This window comes from Nicotiana attenuata, chromosome 12 (genome assembly GCF_001879085.1).
Source record: "Nicotiana attenuata strain UT chromosome 12, NIATTr2, whole genome shotgun sequence".
NCBI lineage: Eukaryota > Viridiplantae > Streptophyta > Magnoliopsida > Solanales > Solanaceae > Nicotiana > Nicotiana attenuata.
In genome coordinates this window covers 20397728-20421329 of record NC_032000.1, presented here as the reverse complement: position 1 = coordinate 20421329, position 23602 = coordinate 20397728, and the positions used below count along the sequence as shown (strand labels likewise).

The 23602-nt window shown below is 35.5% G+C and overlaps 1 protein-coding gene and 1 long non-coding RNA gene across 2 annotated transcripts; both read left to right on the top strand.

The window, feature by feature from the left end:
- On the top strand, window positions 2877-5887 carry LOC109235383. The gene is made up of 2 exons (XR_002069375.1): window positions 2877-4159; window positions 5449-5887. It is a non-coding gene; the product is annotated as an uncharacterized LOC109235383 (long non-coding RNA).
- On the top strand, window positions 13228-15161 carry LOC109235381 (fumarate hydratase 1, mitochondrial-like). Its single transcript, XM_019401466.1, has one exon. It carries the CDS (start codon window positions 13530-13532, stop codon window positions 14925-14927), a length of 1398 nt encoding a protein of 465 aa, XP_019257011.1. The 5' UTR covers window positions 13228-13529; the 3' UTR covers window positions 14928-15161.

The window sequence follows — 23602 nt, the reverse complement described above, 5'->3', positions numbered from 1 at the left end:
ACCCAGCCTTCAAGGTCCGGGATTGCATCGGGCACCCAAGCAACCGTTGTATCATAGGAAAGGATGTCAGTGCGAAAAGACAAAAGAAACAAAACGGTAGACGAAAGTTGTAGGTAAATTCGCGCTTACGCTTCAAGTTCCACTCTTTAGGGAATGACATCTTCTCGGCCGAAATTATGTCGGAAGTCCTCACTCGGACAAACCGGCTCATCCATCTTCGGTCCTTGTCCTCATCTATGCTCGAGAACATCATCTTGGTGGCCCGGCTATGAAGCCTTATCAACCCTCCCCAATAGAGATGGGGGTTGTACATTCTAATAAGGTGGTCGAGGGTAAAAGGCATCCCCTCGACTTGGCTCACGAAGAATCGGAGCAAAATAACAATGCCCCAGAAGGAAGGATGAATCTGACCCAAGGTTATTTGGTATTGGCGGCAGAAATCAAGGATAACGGGGTCAACAGGACCCAACGTAAAAGGGTACGTGTAAACGCTCAAGAACCCTTTCACGTTAGTGGTGATGTCCTCTTCAGGGTTCGGGATCACCACCTCTTTGCCTTCCCAATGGCAATCCTTTTTTACTTGCTTTAGGTCGCCCTCGATTATCGAGCATATATATCTCGACATCGGCTCGCATCGGCTAGGGACAGACGAGGTTTTCTCGATCTTGAAATCAGAGGTAAGATCGCACGACTCCAGAACGCACTCCTCAATGCGTGGCTCCACCGTTCGGCCTCGATGAAGAAGCCTTTTCCTTTTGTGGGACGGTTTTGGAGGTTTTGCTATTAATTCAGGTAGAAGGAAGTGGAAAGAGGTGAAACTTGGTATTCTTGATACTAGCAAAGTTGACTCAACGGTTGGTGAAAGAGAAGAGATGGAGAGAGTAAGAAACTTAGAAAACTTGGTGGAGGTAAAAGTAAAATTTTGATTCAACCAAAGAGCCTATATTCATAGATTTACGGCGACGGTTCGGTGGTGCTAGTAGTCGACCGTCCACTGGCAAGCATTAATAGTTTGGGGAACTGTACCGACGAGACATTTCGGTCACTTACGTCACGGAGATGACATCATTATTGGGGTCTCCAAAAAATCGAGGCTCAAGTCGTATTTTATCATTTTACTCTAAGAAACGAGGAGACTATCTGTATACGATAGAAATCGGGGCTACCCGATTTCATCCTTTGCTCGAGATGGGAATGTCGCGTCAAGGAGCTAGGACGTCGAGTCCAGAATCGAAGCCTCTTTTCGGACCAAGGTCAACGTCAATCACGGCTAGAAAGAGACAGACTCTGAGTGATATCGGTATAGCTTGATAACGGAAAAGGCGAGATATCCGCGATTGGTCGAGGATCGTGGCGTAAATCTCGAAACTGATCAATCCACGGCGGTTAATCAGATGTTAACATGATTTCCTACTATAATTGAAAGTGTACCTTATTTAGGACTCCTCTATTATATAAAGAGGGATCCCATACATTTGTAATCATCATTGTTCACTAAGAAGAATATATACACTCGTTATTTTCCTGCTATTTCACTTACTGTTCATCAAAGTTGCTTTATCATTTACTGTTCTTACTATTCCACCTCGAGACTATCCCGAGTCGAGGTCGAGACCTGGCTAGTACTGGTTTGGTTTATTTTATTCTCTAATTTATTCATTTTTTTTCTTGCTTATCAATTGGTATTGGACAAAATCACATACCCTTAAAACCACAATATAAGTTTAATTGTTATCCGAAGTTGAGGGTAAACAATATCAGAAATTCAAATTCTAAGTTTGGTAATAAAAAAACTATTTTCCAATCTGGCTCTAGGACAATTTTTTTATTAAAAAAAGAAGAAGAGAAAATAAGTACATAAAATATCATGATTTGGGGTTTGTGTCGGTGTGGCTATGTCACAATTTCTCAAAGCCAAAAATGAGGTGTAAAGCTAGAGAAAAAGCCTTGTAATAAAAAGAAATACCCAACCCTAGTGATATTATAGTCTTACCTAATCCTCTCGTCTTGTTTCTGGCATTTAGCAAAATCACAAAAATTTGTTGAGTATGATGGAATATTATCTCCAAGAAACAAAAAATAAGTACTGTACTTACTGTAGTACTTACTACTTTTTTAATGCATCTATATATTTGTTTTTCTGCTTTTGTATTTTAATAAGTTTAGAGCTTTCCATATGTTTCCTTATTCATGCTAATTTTCATCCACTTGGTCACTTGGAAAACTTTTCAAATTTTAGAGAAGTTGGACTTACAGAGCAATTTGTCAATTTTGTTTAAAGAGTATTGCATAACCAAATATATTATCTTGTTGTCGGTAAGGCTTCTTTTTAATTATGACTTTTTCCCTAGCGTATTTCTTTTTAACACTGCTATGAGTGTGCTTTGTTTGAGCCAAGGGTGTGTCGGAAACAACTTTTACACCTTCGCAATGTAGGAGTAAGACTGTGTATACACTATCTTCTCCGGACCCCACTTATAGAATTACACTGGAATTTTTGTCGTTGTATTGCATAACCAAATTGAAGCAAGTTTAAATTAGGAAGTGTTACGCTGAGACTTTCTTTCACATCTTGTTTTCTAGGCATAAATATTAAAATGGAACTAATCTGATTATTTCTAATCACTAAATAGATTCCTTCAATTAGAGATATTAATTTACATTAATTAATCACTTAAACTCACTCTTGCAGATGTATAGTATATTGTGAATAAATCATGGAAATCTTTGGTTAGTTGGAACAATGGATTGTTTATTTGTTTCTATATCTTTATCATAATGATCACAAGAAGGACAAAATTAGTATGAGCTGTTTCTTATAATTAAGTCAAAATAGTAGTTCTCAATTGGATAAAAACAAAAATCAAACTTACTTAAAGTTTAAATTGGAAAAGAAAGCTGTTTCGAAGCCTTGCTCCTTCATCTGGTATTTCTGGAAATTTTTGGATGAAGATATGAAGGAAGGAAGTTGGTGATAGTTAGAGAATTCGAAGGTAGAAGCTTGATCGGAAAGTGAAAAAAATAGGGGATAGAAGCTTTTATAGGGGAAGTGCGCGGCGCTTCGCATTTGGAGGTAACCAGCCGATGATTGACACGTGTCCGAAGTCAGAGCGACGCAACTGATGGGATGTTTCGACTTCTTTGTAGTTTCGATTGTAATGTACGAAGGAAGGAACCAAAGAACATCTATCGTTTCCCATCGTTTCGGCAAACCTACTGTGAACACCTAATTTTTGCATTATTTTAACACCTCCTAAAGTCATTAGTGTTTTGATATTTTAATTGTTTTTCTCAATTTTTGTGTCTTTATTTGCATATTTCCTATCATAAAAAATACCAAAAAATAGTTCTTTTTTCATTTGTGCATTTTAAGAATTAACTAACTATTCAATTGGTGAATTAATCTAGTTAAATTGATTATTTGAATAAGTTATTTAATTAATTTATGTGTTTGTGTAAATTTAGTTTATTAAGTAGGATTAAGGCAGAAATGGGCCAAATTTGAAAGAGAAATGTGGCCAAGAGTGCAAGACAAGGGACTGTCATGGAAGAATTTAAAACGACGTTGTTTCAACACAAAACTACGTCGTTTTGGTTAAGTAAATAGAAATCCGCCATAGCCATTCATGATACCCCCAAAATTTCACCATGTAATCTCCAACACCTTCTCTTTCCATATCTTCAAACCAAATCCTTCAAAAACCCCTTAAAACTCCGTGAATTTTAGATCTAGAAAAGCCCTGGGCCATTTTTTCCACAAATTCGGGATGATTAAGCCCTTCTTTCCACCTAATTTTCACATAAATGGGTATAACTCGATGGGGCTACTATTTGGCATTGGTTTCGTGCCAAAAATCCGGCGATCGGATTCCGGCAACCACCACTGACCGCCCAACACCGCCGCTGCCCGCCACCTCTTCCGCCGTCACTGCCACCACCTCACTGCCGGAAACCACCACCAGCCCACTGACCCCTCTATTATTATCTTTTTTAGCCTAGTTTCGACCCAAGAACATTAGTTTCCTCTTGGTATGATGCTGGGTTCATTGAGTTCAGCGTATTCCAAAAGGAAACGAACGTTCCAAGGTCGAAAAGCTACCTTTTGGCGTCCTCAGCATCGTCTCGTTGCTCGATTCGACGTCGGATGTCCCGGAGCTTGGTATAAACCTCGAACCCTTATCGTTTCCTCTAAAGTTTTCATTTTTCTGTTTCTGTGTCATTTGTTTGTAGTTTTGTTGTAGATTAAATTCTGTTTATATTGTTTTTATTCAACGTTCATGTTTAGTCTAATTTCTGATTTTTGTTGTTGTTCAAGTTAGTCAATTTTGATGGAATATGCCACTGTTAATACAGGTTTTGCCTAATCGTCATGTTTTGTTTCCGTCTCTGATTATTAGTATTGGTAGTCGCTTTATGGAATCTTAAATCTGTCATTCCATGCTTCTTTAATTTTGATTTTGATAGTTCTTAGAATTAAACTTAGACTCAGTTTGCCTATGTTAGTATGGTTTGATTTTGGTGATGATGCTTAGTCGCTCGTTAGGCTTGAATCACCTACTGGATTGTAGTTTTGAGTTGTTTTCTTGTGATGTCATGTTTTAGTTTGAGTTAATAGTTTGTGCGTTTAAAGATTTAGTGTTAATCCTAATTAACTAGATTAAACTTGAAGTAGTTGTTTAGTATAGGTAATTATATGGTTCAGTCTTGTTTAATTCCTACTAGTTGACTCTTAACTAATCTTATTCGAATTACTAACTGTTTGAACTAGATTGAATCTGGTTTCTCTTTGTGGACTAGTTAGCTTTGAATTTGGTTTGAGAAATTAAGAGGAAAGGGAAAGAAAAGAGAATACTTGAGTGTAGGGTCCTTTGTTTGGTTGCTTTTACTGTTGCGGACTATTTTGGAGTGCAATACTCCAAAATTCTGTCCACAATTGGTAAGAAAAACTGTTCATTCACCAAAATTCTGGTTTTGGACAGATTTTTGGTCAAAAAAATCCATCATTTTTGGATAGATTTTTGGCTAAACCAAATCTGTCCCAAAGTCCTTTCTTCTCCTATATAAAGAGGAGTCGAACACACACATCTGGACACACTTTGATAACATCTGGAGAGTTGCTTGAACACAATTGAAAAAGACATCTTTTATACACTAAAAAGACACAACTTTGAGAGTAAAAATAGGATCTAAACACTTAGTAGTAAGTTGAAAGTGGTGAGCTTTTGTGAGTGAATTCTCTGTGAGCAAGACCTTTCAAAAGCATAAGAGTGTTGAAGTCGATTGCTGGGATCCTTTCTTCTTTTAAAGTTACTAAGTTTAAGGGTCTTTTCTGGGTTGTTTCTCGGGTTAAAAGTTGCTGATTTGCTGCTGGTTGTTGCTGTTTTTGGCTGTCTTTTGTTCTGGAATTTCACTTCATTCTGCTGTATTTTGGTGTTTTCTACATTTCAGGTAATGCTTCATCCTTTGTACTAGCAATCAGTGAAGGTTTGAGCATGTTTATATTATTTGAGCATCTTTAAAGGAGTTTGCTAGAAGTTTCAGTTTTCAATCCGGCTTGAGGATCATAGTGTTAAATCCATGACTTTGCTGCTCTGTTTTTCCTATGTAGTATTTTTTTTTCCCCATCTTTTGAGTAGTATTTCAATATAATCTTGGCAATATTTTAGAAAAGGAAATAGTATGTTAAAGATTTAATGAAGACTTTGGAGTGGACAGAAGCTATGGAGTTTGTGGAAAAGAGTCTTGTTTGGCTTAAGATCTCTGCCATTTTGCTTGCTGGAAGTTGGAATTAATATCATCAAAGGATCACATAATGATCTAGTTTTATTATTCCCCTATTGTAGCAATGTTGTTTTGGCTTTAGTTGATTTCTCGTTACCCTATTGTTCGTTCTAGATTTCATGTTTCTTTTACTAGTCCCCTTTAGTACTACTTTAGTTGGCGAAAGCTGAAATTTTTCTTTTTTTCAAGTCACATGGAAATAGTACGGGCTGTTTGTGCAGTTGTTAAGCTATTGGCTCATATCAGCTAACGAGTTACATTTGTGTTTAACTAGAATTGGCCCCAACAGCTTACTTCATAATAAGTTGATCCATTTCTTTTATCAAGAAGTCGGCCCATTTCTTTAAAATGGATAGAGCTGGTCCATTATTAAGTTGTCATGTTCTCCCATAATAATAAATCTAAAATCAGATTTTTTTTTGAACTATTTTAATAGTTTAGACACTCTTAAATAATTTGAGCGCTAAGTATATTGGCAAGAACATGTGCACATAATTTATTTATTTATTTTGTTTTGTTTATACTAATTTCATTCTTTTAATTAATAATAATGATAATAAGAATAAAGTTATAAGGTCCAATATCAATAATATTCATATGTTGTCCTACCACCATTAACTTATAAAGAAATATTTTCTTTTCATAATAGAGATGAACAATCCTTTTTTTCATAATCTATTAGCCCTATAGTAATTCGTCTTAATTAAGTTAAATAATTTCGTCTTAACCGATGTCGCGAAGACTTGCTTCGGAATAAAGACATAAATAAAATGGCAAGGTCGTGAGGACATCTTGTTCCAATTCCTTCAAGTAAATAAAAGTTTATTATTTAATTAACTTTGAGTAGACTCCAATTTTGGGTACGACGCACGACCTAAGATTATCGTCTTGGTTAGTGTAAGCTAGGGTCGGGGATACTCGTCCTAGTTTGAGATTGATAAAGTCATCAACAATAGTGGATATAGGCAAACATGAAAAATCAAATAAAGCATAGTTTATCTAAAAATTAATTTAAAGCCAAATGTAGTCAATAAAGCGACCGTGCTAGAACCACGGGACTCGGGGAATGCCTTACACCTTCTCTCCGGTCAACAGAATTCCTTACCCAGACTTTATTTTCGCAGACCAATAATGATAGAGTCAAATCTTCCTTTGACTAGGGATTCAAATAAAAGGTGACTTGGAACACCCAAAATCAATTTCAAGTGGCGACTCTGTAAATAAAATAATCCCTACTCAAATTTTTTACTTTAATTGGAAAAACTCTTTAACCCACAATCCATAACACAAACACACTTATATTTCTTTTTGGGGGGTGGGAAAAAGGGGTGTGACACCTACTCTCTGAGAAACGAGGGGATTATCTGTATACGGGTATAACCGATGCTAATGAGCACTTCGATTTCCCGGTGAGGCAAACGAAGCAAGGACGTAACTACAAGGAATCGAAATTGAAGCTAGGAGCCTCTCGTATTAGGTCCGAACAAAACACATGCCCTCGGAGCCATCGAGACCACGCCCCCCGATCCGGTTCGAGTTCCAAGACCTTGGAAAGCATTAACAAACGTCTGCGGACGATTAACAAAGGGCTGTGATATCCGTGCCCGTCCAGATATCATGACGTGAATCTAATAGCCCGTTTGGCCAAGCTGCAAAAATCAGCTTATTTTGAGAAGTGCTTTTTTTCAAAAGTGCTTTTCTCAAAAGTACTTTTGGTGAGAAGCAGTTTGTGTTTGGCTAATTAGTTTGAAAAGCACTTCTGAGCAGCAACTAGTGTTTGGCCAAGCTTTAAAAAACTGCTTCTAAGTGTATTTTTCTCAAAAGTGCTTCTCAAAAAAGTGCTTTTGGAGAGAAGCTACTTTTTTCTGCTTCTCCAAAACTGCTTTCGTTTCTCCTCAAAAGCACTTTTTTTCCTTCCAAAAGCTTGGCCAAACACCTCATTTTTGGCCAAAAGTGCTTTTGGCCCCAAAAAAGCACTTTTGGCCAAAAAGAAGCTTGGCATAAGCCCGTATCGACAGCGGATCAATGATTAGAGAAAAGGAAGACTTTTACCTTCTTAGAATTGTACTTAGGGTAAAACTCTCCTACTATATAAAGGGGAAGTTTATTATTCAATAAACACACCGTAACACGCATATCAAGGCAATATAAACTTGTTTTCTCTGTTTCTAAGCTATTCAGAGGTTTTTATTCTTGTTCATAACTTTTCATATATATTTTTGGCTACGAATCGAAGGTAGTTAAATTGTTAAGCCCACAACCGAGCCCAGATTCAATACTACTGCTGGTTTGGCTATTTATTTTATCTTACATTTGCTTATCTAACATTATTAATCACTTGTGTCGGATTAGTCCATATATCCTTTAAACCGCATATAAATTCAATTATTATTCATTTAAGGGTAAACAAAAATACATACAAAATCTATCTATATTCTATATATTATATTAAAAGCACGAAGCCCCTTAGCGAAATGTCGTTCGCCTTTTTTACCCTTTTAAAATAGTATTCACACCAGACAAAATAGTCATTTGATTATTTTGCTAGCTAATATTTAGGACTTTAAATTAAACCAAATTTATTACTTATTAAATCTTTCCTTATTTGAATCAAGTAATAAGTCATTATAATTAGGACTTTAAAATCATTAAAATTTTACCGTNTAAAAATAAACCTAACTAAAAATAAAATATTTAAGGTACCTAACAATCTGAAAATATAGTTATCAAAGTTGAAGTTGGTCGATGATAACGCCAAACTATACCTTATAAAAAGACACGCGGACGTTGCAAATATAATCTGAGTATTTATGCCCAGAGTCGAACCACAGGGAATTAACCCACCAATTACTTTTGTTGGAATTACTAAATTCAACAGAATCAATTTCCCCCAAACGTTGTGATTAACAGTTGATGCTATTTCTAACAACTAAAACTCAAAATAAATAAACAGCTGGAAATTAACTATGCTTGATGTGTAAACAATTGGAATAAGGTCTAAGGTAATGGTTTCCCCCGTTGTTGATTTCCTTGGTTGTATATTTCTTATAGCTGTGACTTAGTTGCCTCTATCAATCATGAACTCTCCAGCTATCATAAATCTCTCTCAAGCAATTATGATAATTTACTAGACGCACTCTCTCAAGTTACGCTAGCTAGATTCACATTACAGTTCACTTAGATTGCACCCGAGGTATTGTTATCTCTAATCCAACCTCTAAACCCTCGGTTATGACTCTCGCCTATACTCCGGGAGTGATGTTGTTCAAACAACTACCTAAATATGCAATCTCTCTCAAGCAGATACATAATAAATAGGAACGGCTAATTGAGGATCCTTTCAATTAACCACAATCAAAACGTAGATGAACAAATAGAGATTAACAACCAATTCAAAACTATATTAATATAACAACCAAGTCATCCCCAACGGGTTTCACCAAAACCTTAGATTAAAATATTTAGCTACTCATAACAACGATGAAAACTACAAAAGAATTCATAGTCATTGATAGAAGAACAAAGTAGGGAGATAAAAAAAAATTTCCAAGTTGCCTCCTTGCCTCTCTTGCTTCTTCTCAAAAACTCGAACTCCCTTCTCTCTTGGACTTGTTAAACCTTTTATAGTTTGTGTGGATTTGCTTGGACTTCCGAATTTTCCATTTTTAAAACACCTTCCCCGCATCTGGACTAGCGCGGGCGCGCTAGGGCCGCGCTACTGCCCGCGCTAGTGGGGTTTCATTCTGTTTCGGACTGCTGGACTAGCGCGAGCGCGCTAAGGCCGTGCTAATGCCCGCGCTAGTGGGGTTCTCCACTATCAACGAGCTTTGTTCCCTTTTTCATCAATTAACTCCAATTTTTGCCCGGATCACCATCATAAGTCCTCATTTGATTACTGCACTCCTGTGAAACATAAAAGTCACCATTAGAGCCAATTTTTGCATTATTTACACACTTGCAACAGTAAAGCATTGATGATAGGCTATAATTGCATATTTTAGTCGCTTATTACACTCGAGTTTACTGCACTTTAATTGAGTTTGCGCTTTAATAGCTAGTGTTTTGCACTAACGGTGAGTTTTATGCCTTGTAGGTGTGATTCCGAGCTATATAGATGTTATGGAATGAATTTAAGTGATTTGAAGCTTTGAAGTCTGAGTAAAAACTCAAGGAATTAAGCCGGGATCGTATTCGGGGATCAACGAATGATAAAACAACAAAACGAAGACTCGAGTAGGCATATTGCGCACTTTCTAGTAAAATGCACATAACTTTTTGCTCACAACTCCATTTGGGCTCCACAATATATGGTTGGAAAGCTAATTCAAAGGGCTACAACTTTCATGTTTTATGTTTTTCCAAATTCGGAACGGAACAGGGTGAAAACGCGTGAAGAACGCGCGAAGTCGCGCAAAGTTCGCGCGCTAAAAAGACTGAGGCAGAAAGGTGCGCGAAGACCGCGCGAAGTCGCGCGTCTGATCCGGGAAAAGTGTCCTTTTTCATATTGGAGAAGGTATAGTTGTTTGGGCCTAACCCTACTTGGTATATATACACGGGAGGACGCCACTTTGAGAGGATCGAACATATTTTGGAGGAGAATTCACGTGGAGGAACACACACCTTAGAGGGGACATATTTTGGACATAGATTCGACCTAAGGAGGCAAGAACACATTGGGAGCAAGGCGGAGAATTCTTCTACGAGTTTTTCCTTCCTCTTCCTATTTTTCATTGTTGGTTATGACTTTTAGTATTGTAGTTTTACATACTATTATGAATAGCTAATTTGTTATCTAGAGTTTTGATAGAACCTTTTGTAGGATAAATTCTTGTTATGTTTTTATATAATTGAGCTATAGCTTTTCTCTATTTGTTCAACTGCGTTTATATTGTGGTTGATTGAAGAGCTCTCAATTAGCTGTGCCTATTTAGTATGCATAACTCGGGAGAGAGTGCATATTTAGGTAATTGTTGAACAACACCACTCCCAGAGTATATGAGGGATCAATAACCGAGGGTTTAAAGGTGGGATTAGGGATAACGAAGCCTTGGGTGCGATCTGAAGTGAGCTGTATTAAAAGCCAGCTAGCGTAGCTCGGGAGAGTGCGTCTAGCAAATTGTCGTAATTACTCGGGAGAGATTTACGGTAATAAGAGTGCTCATGATCGGTAGAGAATACTTAGGCGAAATTATAGAAGACATAGCGGGAAGGATTCCGAAAATTGGGGAAATCATAACTCTAGACCTCCTTAATCTTTTCTCTAACCCTCAGTATCGTTAGTTGTTAATTTACTATTTTAATTTGTTAGTTAAGTAGTTAAACACAAGAATCTTAATATCTATAAGTTAGGAATTGTTCAAGCTTGTCTTCTTGGTGATAGTGAACAGCTGTAGCTAAACCTTAGTTCTCTGTGGGATTCGACTCCGGACTTGTAAACCGGATTATATTTGCAGCGACCGCTTAGTCCTTTTTATAAGGCATAGTTGGGCGTGATCAAGCATCCTTAAGTTAGAGCCCGAACGTAGACCAAACTATACAATTTAGCCTATTATCGGTCGACATCTTCACTTATGTAGAGTTAAAAAACTAAACTATTCCTTCCACAAATAATTCTATGTTAATAAATTATATTAACATTTAAATTTTTATGTAATATTTAAAATTTTGAATCCAACTAATTAAATATTTTCACCATAATTTTGATGGAATATAATTTAAGGATCGATGTTCGCGCTAAATTTTTTTCGATAGACAAGTCTAATCTATCTATCTATTGACACAATATATCATATTAATATGAAATATTAACATGAAATGTCGATCAACTTTTATCCTTCATAAGTGACATTCATGTTGAATAGAAATCGTAATTATAATTAATAATCTATTTTTAGTAGAACTAACATTTAAGATTTTAAGGACTTCCATGAGGTAGAGCTTATTTCTTATTGAGTAAATTAAATAGGTCGACATTATTCATCATTTTCATAATTTTACGCATTCTTCTTTTAACTTTATTACATAACTCAAACATAATATTTAAATTAATATTTATATGACTTTTTAAAAGCATTTAATACTTATTGAGATAAGGTACGCGTACTCTAAGACTAGTAAAATAAAAATAGATAAAAGTATCAAAAGTGATGCGCACTTAGTAAGTGTGGTTCTTCAACCAACAAGGAATGTGAAGTTGACTATATTTTGGCGATGTACATATTTGCAATTTTTTTCCTCGAAGAGTTGGAATTCACGAAATTATAACCTCAAGCTGAAGCTGAAGCAAACTGCAAAACTCCCAACTTAAAATTAACTTCAATATTGACAAACTAGATAGATAGGACATAAAAATTATAAATTTCATGAACTTTATGGGTTTTTAATCAAATGTCCCGAGGATGTCGTACAAATCAATTCTTGATACTGAACAATTAATTTCTTGAGAGACAGAAAAAACAAGTGTTAGAACATTAATTATTTAGACAAGGGCAGCGCCCTTAGGTTGGGCCGTTGGGGTCCGGCCATGACCAAAAGAGTTTATATGACACCAGAAATATATTCTTTTTAATTATATAGTAATTAGGACCATACGATAAATGACAAAAAAAAATCATTTGATATTAAATTTCAATTCCAAAAATCATATCTTCTATCAAGATATTTATTAGGAAGCACAGTTGAATGGAAAAGGAATTAAATATTAAATGATCAAATTTATTGACTCCACAGTAGGGGTGTTCAAAACCGAACCGAAATCGAAGCTTAATGGCTTATTGGTAGTGGGTTAATGGTTTAACGGGCGGGGAACGGATTGAAATTTTTTCATTAATGGCTTATCGGTTTGGGGGCGGATTATTTAATTTTCTTAACGGATAATCCGTTAACCTGTTTAGATTTCTGTCGTTTGCCAAAAACGGTCTGTTTAGATTTTATATATATATATATATATATATATAAAATCTAAACAGACCGTTTAAACATTTCTCATGGTTTGAAAAATTTCGGCTTTAACTGTGAATACCAAAAAATGAAAAGGCTTGTATAATCAAATGATATATAGAACTTAAGAGAGCCCTGATTGATTTCTAGTTCGATATAGTTGTCATGTGATGATATTTTTAACACATAAATTAGCCTGTTAAAGCTTCAATAATTGTGGAGTTGGTTGTTGGATATTTCATGAGTGTCTTTTACTGTTGATAAAGAAGTCTAAGTTGCAAATATATTAAAGTATTGATTTTGGGTTTAAGATATTAAATTTAACTATGTAGATCTAGCACCACAACAATTGTCAGACTTGTGCAAAAAATGTGTTACATACACTATATTCCCTAAAAATCCTGGAAGAGGAGTGCTAGCAGCTGGCCTTAGTCTACCTAATACTCCATATCTTTATTAATTTGCCAAGAACAAATATTTTTCTTCGGGATAACTACACTTAAAATATTCTACCAATTTTCTTACTCATCGGGTATTTTTAAACATTTTCTAATAGTTTAGGGGTATTTTGAACCATTTTCCGAAGTTTAAATTGGAAAAGAAACTGTTTCTAAGCCTTGCTCCTTCATCTGGTATTTCTATAAATTTAAAGGGTCTTTGAGCTGTTACAAGTATATTTTTTTGGAGCTTGCTGATTTTTCTCTGCTGATGTTGTCTGAGCTTCATCCTCTGCTTCTAAGCTTTATTTGGTTATTCCATGTCGGTGAATTCATCTCTAGCTGAGTGTTTGTTTAGCAGCAATTAGCGACATGGCTACCTCTTTCAGGGAGGAAAAAGACACATTTGGTCCCGTTCTCGTTCCATCGGACAAGTTATGGGGGGCACAAACTCAAAGATCATTGGAGAATTTTGATATTGGGGGTGAGCGTGAAAGAATGCCTGAGCCAATCATACGTGCATTTGGTATTCTCAAAAAGTGTGCTGCCAAGGTAAACATGGAATATGGCCTTGACCCATGTATTGGAAAAGCAATAATGCAAGCTGCTGAAGAGGTTGCAGGAGGAAAGTTGAATGAGCACTTCCCTTTGGTGGTTTGGCAAACTGGTAGTGGCACTCAAAGTAACATGAACGCTAACGAGGTTATTGCAAACCGAGCAGCTGAAATACTTGGCCATAAGCGCGGTGACAAGCACGTGCATCCAAATGACCATGTTAATAGATGGCAATCTTCAAATGATACCTTTCCTACGGTGATGCATATTGCTGCGGCGATGGAGCTAAATAAAAGATTAGTACCAAACCTGAAACAGTTGCATACTTCACTACATTCAAAGTCAGTCGAATTCAAGGACATTATTAAGATTGGGCGAACCCACACACAAGATGCAACCCCTTTGACTCTTGGACAAGAGTTTAGCGGGTATGCTACTCAAGTGAAATATGGAATTGAGCGAGTCTTGTGCACCCTTCCACACATGTATCAGCTGGCACAAGGAGGCACAACAGTGGGGGCAGGACTGAATACAAAGAAAGGGTTTGACATTAAAATTGCTGCAGCAGTGGCAGAGGAAACGAACTTGCCATTTGTAACAGCTGAAAACAAGTTTGAAGCACTGGCTGCTCATGATGCATTTGTTGAAACCAGTGGAGCTGTAAATACAGTAGCTGCTTCCCTCATGAAGGTTGGGAATGATATACGCTTCTTGGGAAGTGGTCCCCGCTGTGGTCTCGGGGAGCTCATTCTTCCTGAAAATGAACCTGGAAGCAGTATGATGCCGGGCAAGGTGAATCCTACTCAGTGTGAGGCTCTCACGATGGTCTGTGCTCAGGTTATGGGGAATCATGTGGCTGTCACAATTGGTGGATCAAATGGCCATTTTGAGCTGAATGTTTTCAAGCCTATGATTGCTAATGCCCTTCTACATTCAATAAGATTGCTAGGGGATGCATCTGCTTCTTTTGCAAACAACTGTGTGAATGGTATTCAAGCTAACAGAGAGAGGATTGCTAAATCGTTGCACGAGTCGCTCATGCTCGTCACATGTTTGAACCCAAAAATTGGTTACGATAATGCTGCTGCAGTTGCCAAGAAAGCCCACAAGGAGGGAACCAGTTTGAAAGATGCTGCTCTCAATCTAGGAGTCCTCAAATCTGAAGAGTTTGATCAACTTGTAGTTCCTGAGAAAATGATTGCTCCAACTGACTGATTAGTTCTATCAAATGGCTCTAGGTGCACCATATTAATTAGTAACTGTTTTCCTCCATCAGATTTAACGCACTTCTTGAGGTTTTCTCATTCCTTGCAATTTATCACCACTTGACTGGGGGAATGCCTCCATTTTTTGTAATGAGACCCTGAGCTATTGATCTCTCATTACTGATGAGTTCCTTCCGTTACATTAATATTTACATCAATCATACAATTTGCATTTGATAAAGAATCACTTAAATGTACGATATATATATTTGAATAATTATTATTAGTTGTGATATTGAAGAATAATTTATTTCTTTCATATATCTTACTCAGATTGATCCAACAAGGAATAAAACAGCATTAGCTGTTTTTCAGAACAAAGAAGTCAAAAAAGCCAAATATAAATCGAATAACGATCCAAAAAAGATTTAAAATCCTTTCTTTTTTCTTTTAGAATAAAGCAATTTTTTCCCATCTATTTCCTTAAAGTTATCCAAGCTCTATCCACAAACTGGAAAACTTTACGAGAGTCAACATTTAGTTGAAGCTTATTTTGCCCAATATTGACAAAAGAATGGAGAAAATATAAAATCATTGATTTCTTAGTTAGCTTATTTTATCTACTTTATTTGCTTTAAACTCACTACAAGAGAACACACATTTATCTAGCAGCCAAAATCCTAGCTGACTTAGCAAGATCCCTAGCTCATATCGCTTTAACTAGGAAAATGACCTTAGTTAATTCTGTAGCTAATATGCTCTTTGCTAAATATTTTGCTAGAAAGATGTGCTATCCGTAGCTAATTTAGCTACAAATATTTGCTTGGCACTAATCCGTTGCTAAACATTTGCTAGGACATGTAGTAGCTATATTCCAAGCAAAGTTTGTTTGGTCAATGTTGACTTATTGAAGCTTTGCTAGGCTATTAGCTAGGAACTTATTCCTTGCTAATATTTGCTAAGACTAGACTAGCTAAATTCCAAGCAAAGTTTATTTGTTTAGCGTTGATTTTATTAAAACTAGCTAGGAATATCCCTAGCTAAACTTACAAGTATTCTAGCCTTTTCAACGTTTTGCTTGGAATGTTTCCCAAGCTAAATTACTAGCTAAAAATACCAAGGATTTTTTGTCAAGATCATTCTGTAGCTAATTTGATAACTTTTCTAGCCTATATTTGTGTTTGCTTGGGATATTTTCAGGCCGAATCTCACTAGGAATACTTCCTAGATTGCATATGATGAAATACAATTACAATTTCCTACATAATTCGACATAAGACAAAATAAATAATTAGATCCAATAATTTTTCACATAAACATAATTAGAGTATCATTAGTTCTAGAATGACGAAGTATATGTCTATTGGTAAATAAAACATGTCTTAAGTTAACAAATTAATAACATAAACTCTACTGTTCTAAGATATGTTTGGGGAAGAACCAGAGCCATTTGGTGGTGGTTGAGTTAAACCAAGCATCTCACGCACAACAGCACGAGCCGCAACTTTTACTTCTTCTCGCATATCTTCCCGAATACCCGCTTGCATATCTGCCTGCATATTCTCCATCTGCTGATCCAATGCACGATTAAGAAGTTGCTGAAATTCAGGTGATTCAAACACTTGTTGGGTGGGAATATTTGGAGGATTAGGAGCACTAGAGGATGCACAATTAGCCTTCACTGAATGTGCCAGAAGACAAGTTTTTGGACCAAGTCCATATATTCTTCCTTTTTTTTGCTCCTCCAACTGTTTCAATCCAAGTTTTCAGTAGTTGTTCATCTGGTATACTTTTCAATAAATCCACAACATTGTCTTCGCTAGTTTTTTCTCCTTCCTCATCTTCATTTGTTGCCATGTTTTTGTCTATGTCTCCATCATCTATTTCAAAACCTTCTTCATTCCTTGATGTTGAAGTTTCACCTACCTTAATAACCTCTGTAAATGTATTCTGAAAAAAATTATAATTATTAGTTATCACATAGAATATTAAAGTCGCCAAGTAGCAAATCTTAATAGAGCAGTCACATTTGTTCTGTAATGAAAGAAGTGAACAACAGAGAAATAGACTTCTGTAACTAAGAAGTAGATGAAGAAATAGACTTCTCTAATAAGTAAAGAATGAAAAATATGTATAGAAACTATTCATTTAATTGTAGATGGTCATCTAATCAATCTTATTTTCTTGAGGTGCACCAGAGAAGGTGCTATAAAATTGTTGAATGTTTCTCAAATCTAGAGTGTGCAAAGACTTAGAAATTTTTCTTATACATCATAGACAAAAAATAGCAGGGTAAGACTTAAAAAGAGGGTGCTTATGATATTCTACCACGATAGCATCCATGAACAACTCTAACACTACTCCTGGAGATATATTTTTGGGACAGAAGAAAAGAGTCACAATAGCATGTCGGTAGCAGCATAATAATAACGCAAACAATAAGAATACAGAATAGACAAAATTATTTACCATTCAGTTTCAGTTAAACCACTTTATCAGTTTGAAAAGCGTAAAATAAATAAATATATAGACAAGTTTTCGATATTTTAAGTTCCAACAGCTTGAGATGATTTTAAAAAGTATCAAACTGGGAAGAAAAGTGAAGTTTTGCCTTACTTCTTTTCTCAGGTTGTTAATAAGTGTAAAATTATTTTCTTAAGAAAGGCTTATCTTCTCTGACTCTTATTTCAAATACTTCAGAGAGTAGGAAAGTGCTTGTCAATAATTCCTTGTTAAGAGGGTGAGTACTCACTATTTTTAAAGCTTTGGTTTCTATTTTTTCACTTAAATATTTTGTTTGATATTGTTACACTATGCAGTAGTGCACCATCCTGTTGTTGATAATCGTTAGAAAAAAACTAGGAAGGCACAATTTAGTTACTTTTGTAATCTAGTTAGACCATGGACAAAAATTGAAGCACCAGATAGTTTGTCAACAATCTACAAGTACATTAAAACTTTATCATTGTCTTATATTTTCGTAATATATTCATTTTTCTTCAGTAGCTTTATCTGGCTTCAATACTTCAGACAAGTACTCAGTGCACATAAATTTGGTGAAGAAAAAGTAACTATTGAAAATATTAACCCATTTATTTGTATTTGTAATAATTTTTCAATGGTTAAGGAGAATCTTTAAGGAATTACAGTCTAAAAATAGATACACAGTTGTAAATATAAAGACACTTCGTACATCTGAAAACTTAGTACTTTTGATGTTCCCTAATTTCACTTTCCAGTATCCATTGAAGCTATATATGAATGTCATAGAACAGTAATCTGACTACTACAAAAATATGTACAGACAGTTAAGAAAAAGCAGCAATTTTATATGCATCACTCCCTTGTCTCTTTTCGTCAATGCATCTTAATTATCATATTCTATGGATGGAGCTAATCTATGAAGAAAGCTTATCTACTTCATTAGTGTGAAGCAGGTGTTGCAATGAAGAATGAGATAACAATATACCCGCATTCTTTCTGACTTTTCACATATCCACTTTTTGTCATTTTTGGTTTTGTGAGTCTTCAGAAACAGTTCATCATTACGAAGATCTTTCCCCGTTAACTCCTTCTACAATCATTAAATATATTGTTAGTTTGGAGGATAAATCATAAAACAAATTTAGACTAATACTGATAATACTAAAAGATAGAGAAATACATGTCTTCTTCTGTACTCAGCAAATGCAACTGATCCTCCAGTATGCAAGGAAGGACCTTCTCCATTATTAGACGACATTCTGTTCTTGGAGTTGATTGTTGATTTTTTTTATTTTTAAAAGCGTCAGATTCCCAATATTGCATCAAAGCATCCCAGTGAACTTTAGTAATCCATCCGAGCATTTTCTTTGTTTTTGAAAATTGTCTTTTTGCTTTTCCCAAACTGTCACTTAACCTTTCACTCCCCACATGCTCAAAGTCCTTCGAATAAAAACTTTGTCCTCGCTAGTAAAGGAATATTTTTTCTACAATTAGAAAGTAAAGATTATATTTAATATCGTTTATCAAGTTAAGTCAATTAGTACAGTTAAGTACAAACACCTCGAAGTCATTAAAACCATCTGTCTCGTACATGCTCCGGAACTTTGCTCCAACAATTCCATGATCCACTGAAGCTTTTCTTAAAGGCTATTGTTACATCCCGAACAGCTTCATGTGGGCAGAATCTACAAAATAATCAATATAACATTTTATTCAAAGATTATTAAATACAAATATATTTTACCACAACTTATATAATTAGATTCACTTACGTATCTCCGTTTACTTTCAAGGATCTTATGCCACAAATAGTAACTCATCTTATCTGTGGATTACTACTTCCATAAGATGCAAGTGTTTGTTCAGTTGAAACATCTTGAGGAGTTTCTTGTTGAGGACCAACATTCTGAGAAGAAGGAGGTGCTTGTTGACGACCAATATTCAAAGAAGCAGAATTTGTTGGTTGATTAGGGACATTTTGAGACGTATGTGCAAGCTGCCAAAAACTACTTTCGTGAGACGAGTCGATGTGTTGGCTTGAACTTACCTGTTGAGATGTAGGGGTTGATGGTTCACTAATATCTGCCTGAGAAGTGTTCGGTAGCTGTTGGTAGCCTCCTCCCCCTTTATTAGATATGCTCCCACGACCTCCCCAACTACGTTTAGTGCCTCTTCCTCTTGTCATATTTCCTGATCAAAATTAACAAGAAGAGTAGAATAATACACCAACCAACCAGAAGAAGTGAAATATGAACAAATTTGACCAACCAATTATTTTGAGCATAATATAAACTCTAATTTATGACTAATTTTAATTCATGACTGCTAGGCAATATTAAGAAACTCCAACCAACCCATCCAGCTTAGTCACTCTTATAGCAGATGGAATAATTGGATAATTGCATTTAGAGGAGTGCTAAATGACCAAATTTACTTTGACTCCTAATATTATTTAGGGACACATTTCTTTAATACAATAAATATTATGACTTCCTATCAAGTTAAGTTTGAGAATACATGATTGCAATATCAGTTCTTTATATTTACACAATGTAATGTATACAAGAATTCTTGATTCCATTTGTTATGGAACTTCTATCCCTAGATAATGGGACATAATTCCTAATTTCACTAATCATTAGATATAACTCCCTTATCCCTCTAATTATCTGATTAGAGTAATAATATGATTACATATCTCTGCTTATAACTAGACTTCGAAGGTTTACACTGTATTATTTGCTAATTCTTGAACCCTTAAGATTTCTCAACTAGTTTATCTTAGAGTGTTAAGGATTAAGGGCATCTCATAAGATAGTTTGAAATGAAACCTCAGTAGTTTAGAGAATATAAAAAAGGAGGTCTAGCACTAGAATTTGGCTGGGAGATGGATATCAGAGAAAAAGAGTTTTGGATGAATTCAGTCATGATGATGCATACTCAATACTCAAGCACAGAGGTGCAGAAACATTTCTTATTCAGACATTACTAGAACATGTAGCTATTAACACCACCATTTATCGGGATAATGAACTATCATAAATTGAGAGGTCATTACAGTTGCTATGGGTCCATAATTTATTATATATTGATGGCTAGGAGTTCATTTGTAATTATATATCTGCTGATAGGATTATTCAACAGTAATAGTCCAAGCTATTTCAGAAAGCAAACATCAAAAAATTAAGTTGTATAGTATTGAAATGCAACCTTGAGGTCATGGACAAACAAAACAAAAATAAAGCATGAAAAGCAGCAAAGCTCATAAAGGAAAGGTATGAGCAGAAATTATTGCAGTAGAAAGCCATCTGCTATACCAGCAATAGCAATAAAAGAAAATACACACAAAAATTGCAGCAAAAAAATTCTTGAGCATTTCGATTAGGAGGCTGTTCTTCTTCACCATCAAAATTAAATCCATCACTTTCAAAGTTGAAACTATGACCAATTGCATCCAATACCATAGTGCGATACGGATTTTTTGTTGTTATCTCAGGACCTATTTCTTTTTCTGTATTGCTACTAGGTTGAGGTCTAGAAATTGGTACAAAAGGCTCCCCATGTGATTCCCATTGATAATAGTTAGGCATGAAATCATGCTTGTACAGATGTGCTTTAACATCATGAGGTTCAAGAAACCCGCTAATGTTTCTACATCTTGAACATGGACACCTTATACTCCCATTAGAAACGAAGTCATGTTGCATTAATGCAAACTCTACAAATCCCTGCACACCCTCTAGAAACTCAGTAGTGACTCCTTTTCTACTAGGCACTAGTCTATTATACATCCATATACGATCAGCTCTAAAGAAACTCATGCTTCCTATCAAACAAACAATGACAAAATAGAAACACTATTTCAGTACTTTATAATATATTAATTATTTCACCAATTTAAGCAGATTGATAGCACTAAATCTGGAAGAGTAAAGAGAAGAGAACTAGTAGAGGTTGCCTCTGTTTTCTATTAAACACATGTTTGTAAGTGGAGTTTATTTATTTTAAAAAATATATCACTTCAGCTTTGTTAGCTAGTAAACTTACAAAGGGCACATAAACTTCTTTTTTCCCCCTATCATATATTAAAAGTATAAGATTATATTAATTTCATTCTTCTTCACTTATCATGTTGCCCTCTTTGGAAATAATTTTACTTGGTTAACCATAGGAACAATATATCAATTTAGATCCACTGACAATAAGAACATCTTATTTGTAATAAAGGAATCCACTATGCTAATACTCTTTCTGCTTTGACTTCATAATTGCCATCATAAAAAAATTAAGCAGCATGTGACTATTGATTCAGCTCGAAAGAATCACATGACCATAATATGTGAGGCCACAGTGGAAGACGGTATTCCAGTTACTTGCATAAAAGACTATCAAAAGCAACCCTTGCAGTTTACATCAATCAAAAAAGTCGCTACTCTACCTCAGTGTTGAGAATAAAATCATGGCATACACAATTTAAAAAAAGTATCGGATATACAGGTTATTTTTTTCTCAAACCCAGAAGTAGCTGTTCAACAAAAATATAAGGACAACAATTCAATAATCAACAGAAACAAATACATATACGTAGAAGCATCTTATATCACATTATTGAAAGTTCAATTCTATAATAAAATAGGAAACATGAATTGTTGGGGGAATTGCTCTCTGTTAGTTCATAGTTAATGCTAAATTAAACGACGACAAGAATTCGTGGTGCTAGGAAGGTATTGATCACTCACGATAAATTAAACACTCACAAAAAGATCTATTTGCAGAGATGCTTTAAGTACCGGAGAAATTCTTACCAGAAGCTTACAAGCGGCAGCGATAGCAAGTTGTCTCCCTTCACTGAATTAGAAGATGATAGTTGAGGGTTTAGAGGGATGAAGGGACGTGGAAGAGTGCGTGGATGTTTAGCGGTTTTTGAGGATTTGAGATACAAAGTTCTATTAAAAAAATATTGCTGAAGATTTTAAGCGCCAACCTTACAGATTTAAGAAAAAGGGTTGACTTGAGATTTAACTAGTATTATTTAATAAGGACTTATTTTTTTTTTTGGTAACTAAATATTTTTATTTATCACCAAAGGTCTTTACAAATCCGTAGCTTAACTATCACAGTTAGCTAGCCATTCAGTCATTCTCTGATGCAACTAGATTCTAAAAGTATTGACTATATCTCTAGTTTTTGCTACTGCTCTAATACTACAAATACATGCAATTTCTCTAGCTATTGATTCACTAGATCTATATATTTTCTCAAAAATTCTCATATTTCTCTCTATCCATATGCTATGAACATATTCTGTGTATATCATCTTCAATATTTGTGCAGTCCGAGTCTTTCCTTTAGCTCTTCTAATTGTCTCCTGTTGATGTTGCTGCTTATCACTTGTGTTCATTATCTTGCCATGAGTCCACTGATTCATTATGTGCCAGATATCTTTAGCAAAGTTGCATTCCCAGAAAAGATGCTTATGTGTTTCTGCTGCATTTCCACACATAACACATTGTGTATCAATTTCCATACCCCATTTTACTAACCTGTCAGTAGTTAGTAATCTGCCCTGAAGTTGTAACCATAGAGTGAATTTTGCTTTAGGACGAGCTGCATTGTTAAACATCATGTCCTTCCATGGCACTCTTGTTTCATCTCCAATCATCTGAATATATATCTGCTTTGTGATGCTTCTTTCTTGCTTGAATTTCCACTGTCTTCCTTCAAAGATTGTCCTGGCTTCCATAGTTTTTCTTGTCATCCAGCATGCTTGTTGTGGAATTGTCATTTTTTCTATTGCTTGGTCCTTGATATAATATGTATGGATCCATTTTATCCATAGTTTGTCTTTTTTCTGAGTAAGATCCCAAAAGTTCTTTGCAATAGCTGCTTTGTTCCATTTCTGTAGATTTGCTAACCCCAGACCTCCAATGCTCTTTGGTGCACATACTCTTTCCCATGATACTAGAGCTTTTTTGGTGATAGTATTGTATCCAGACCATATGTAACTACGACAGTAGGCATCAATTACTTTCAGGACTTTGGTGGGCAGTACAAAGATTTGAGCCCAATAAGCTTGGACTCCAAATAAAACGTCTGCACCAGTTGAACTCTTCCTCCATAGGATAACTTCTTTGCTGTCCATGCAGATATCTTTGCCACAATCTTCTCTATAAGTGGTTGCCATTGGACTAGAGATAGCTT

What these genes read in the sequence shown, in the direction of transcription:
- LOC109235381 (XM_019401466.1), top strand. Translation starts at nt 13,530, where the DNA reads ATGGCTACCTCTTTCAGGGAGGAAAAAGACACATTTGGTCCCGTTCTC.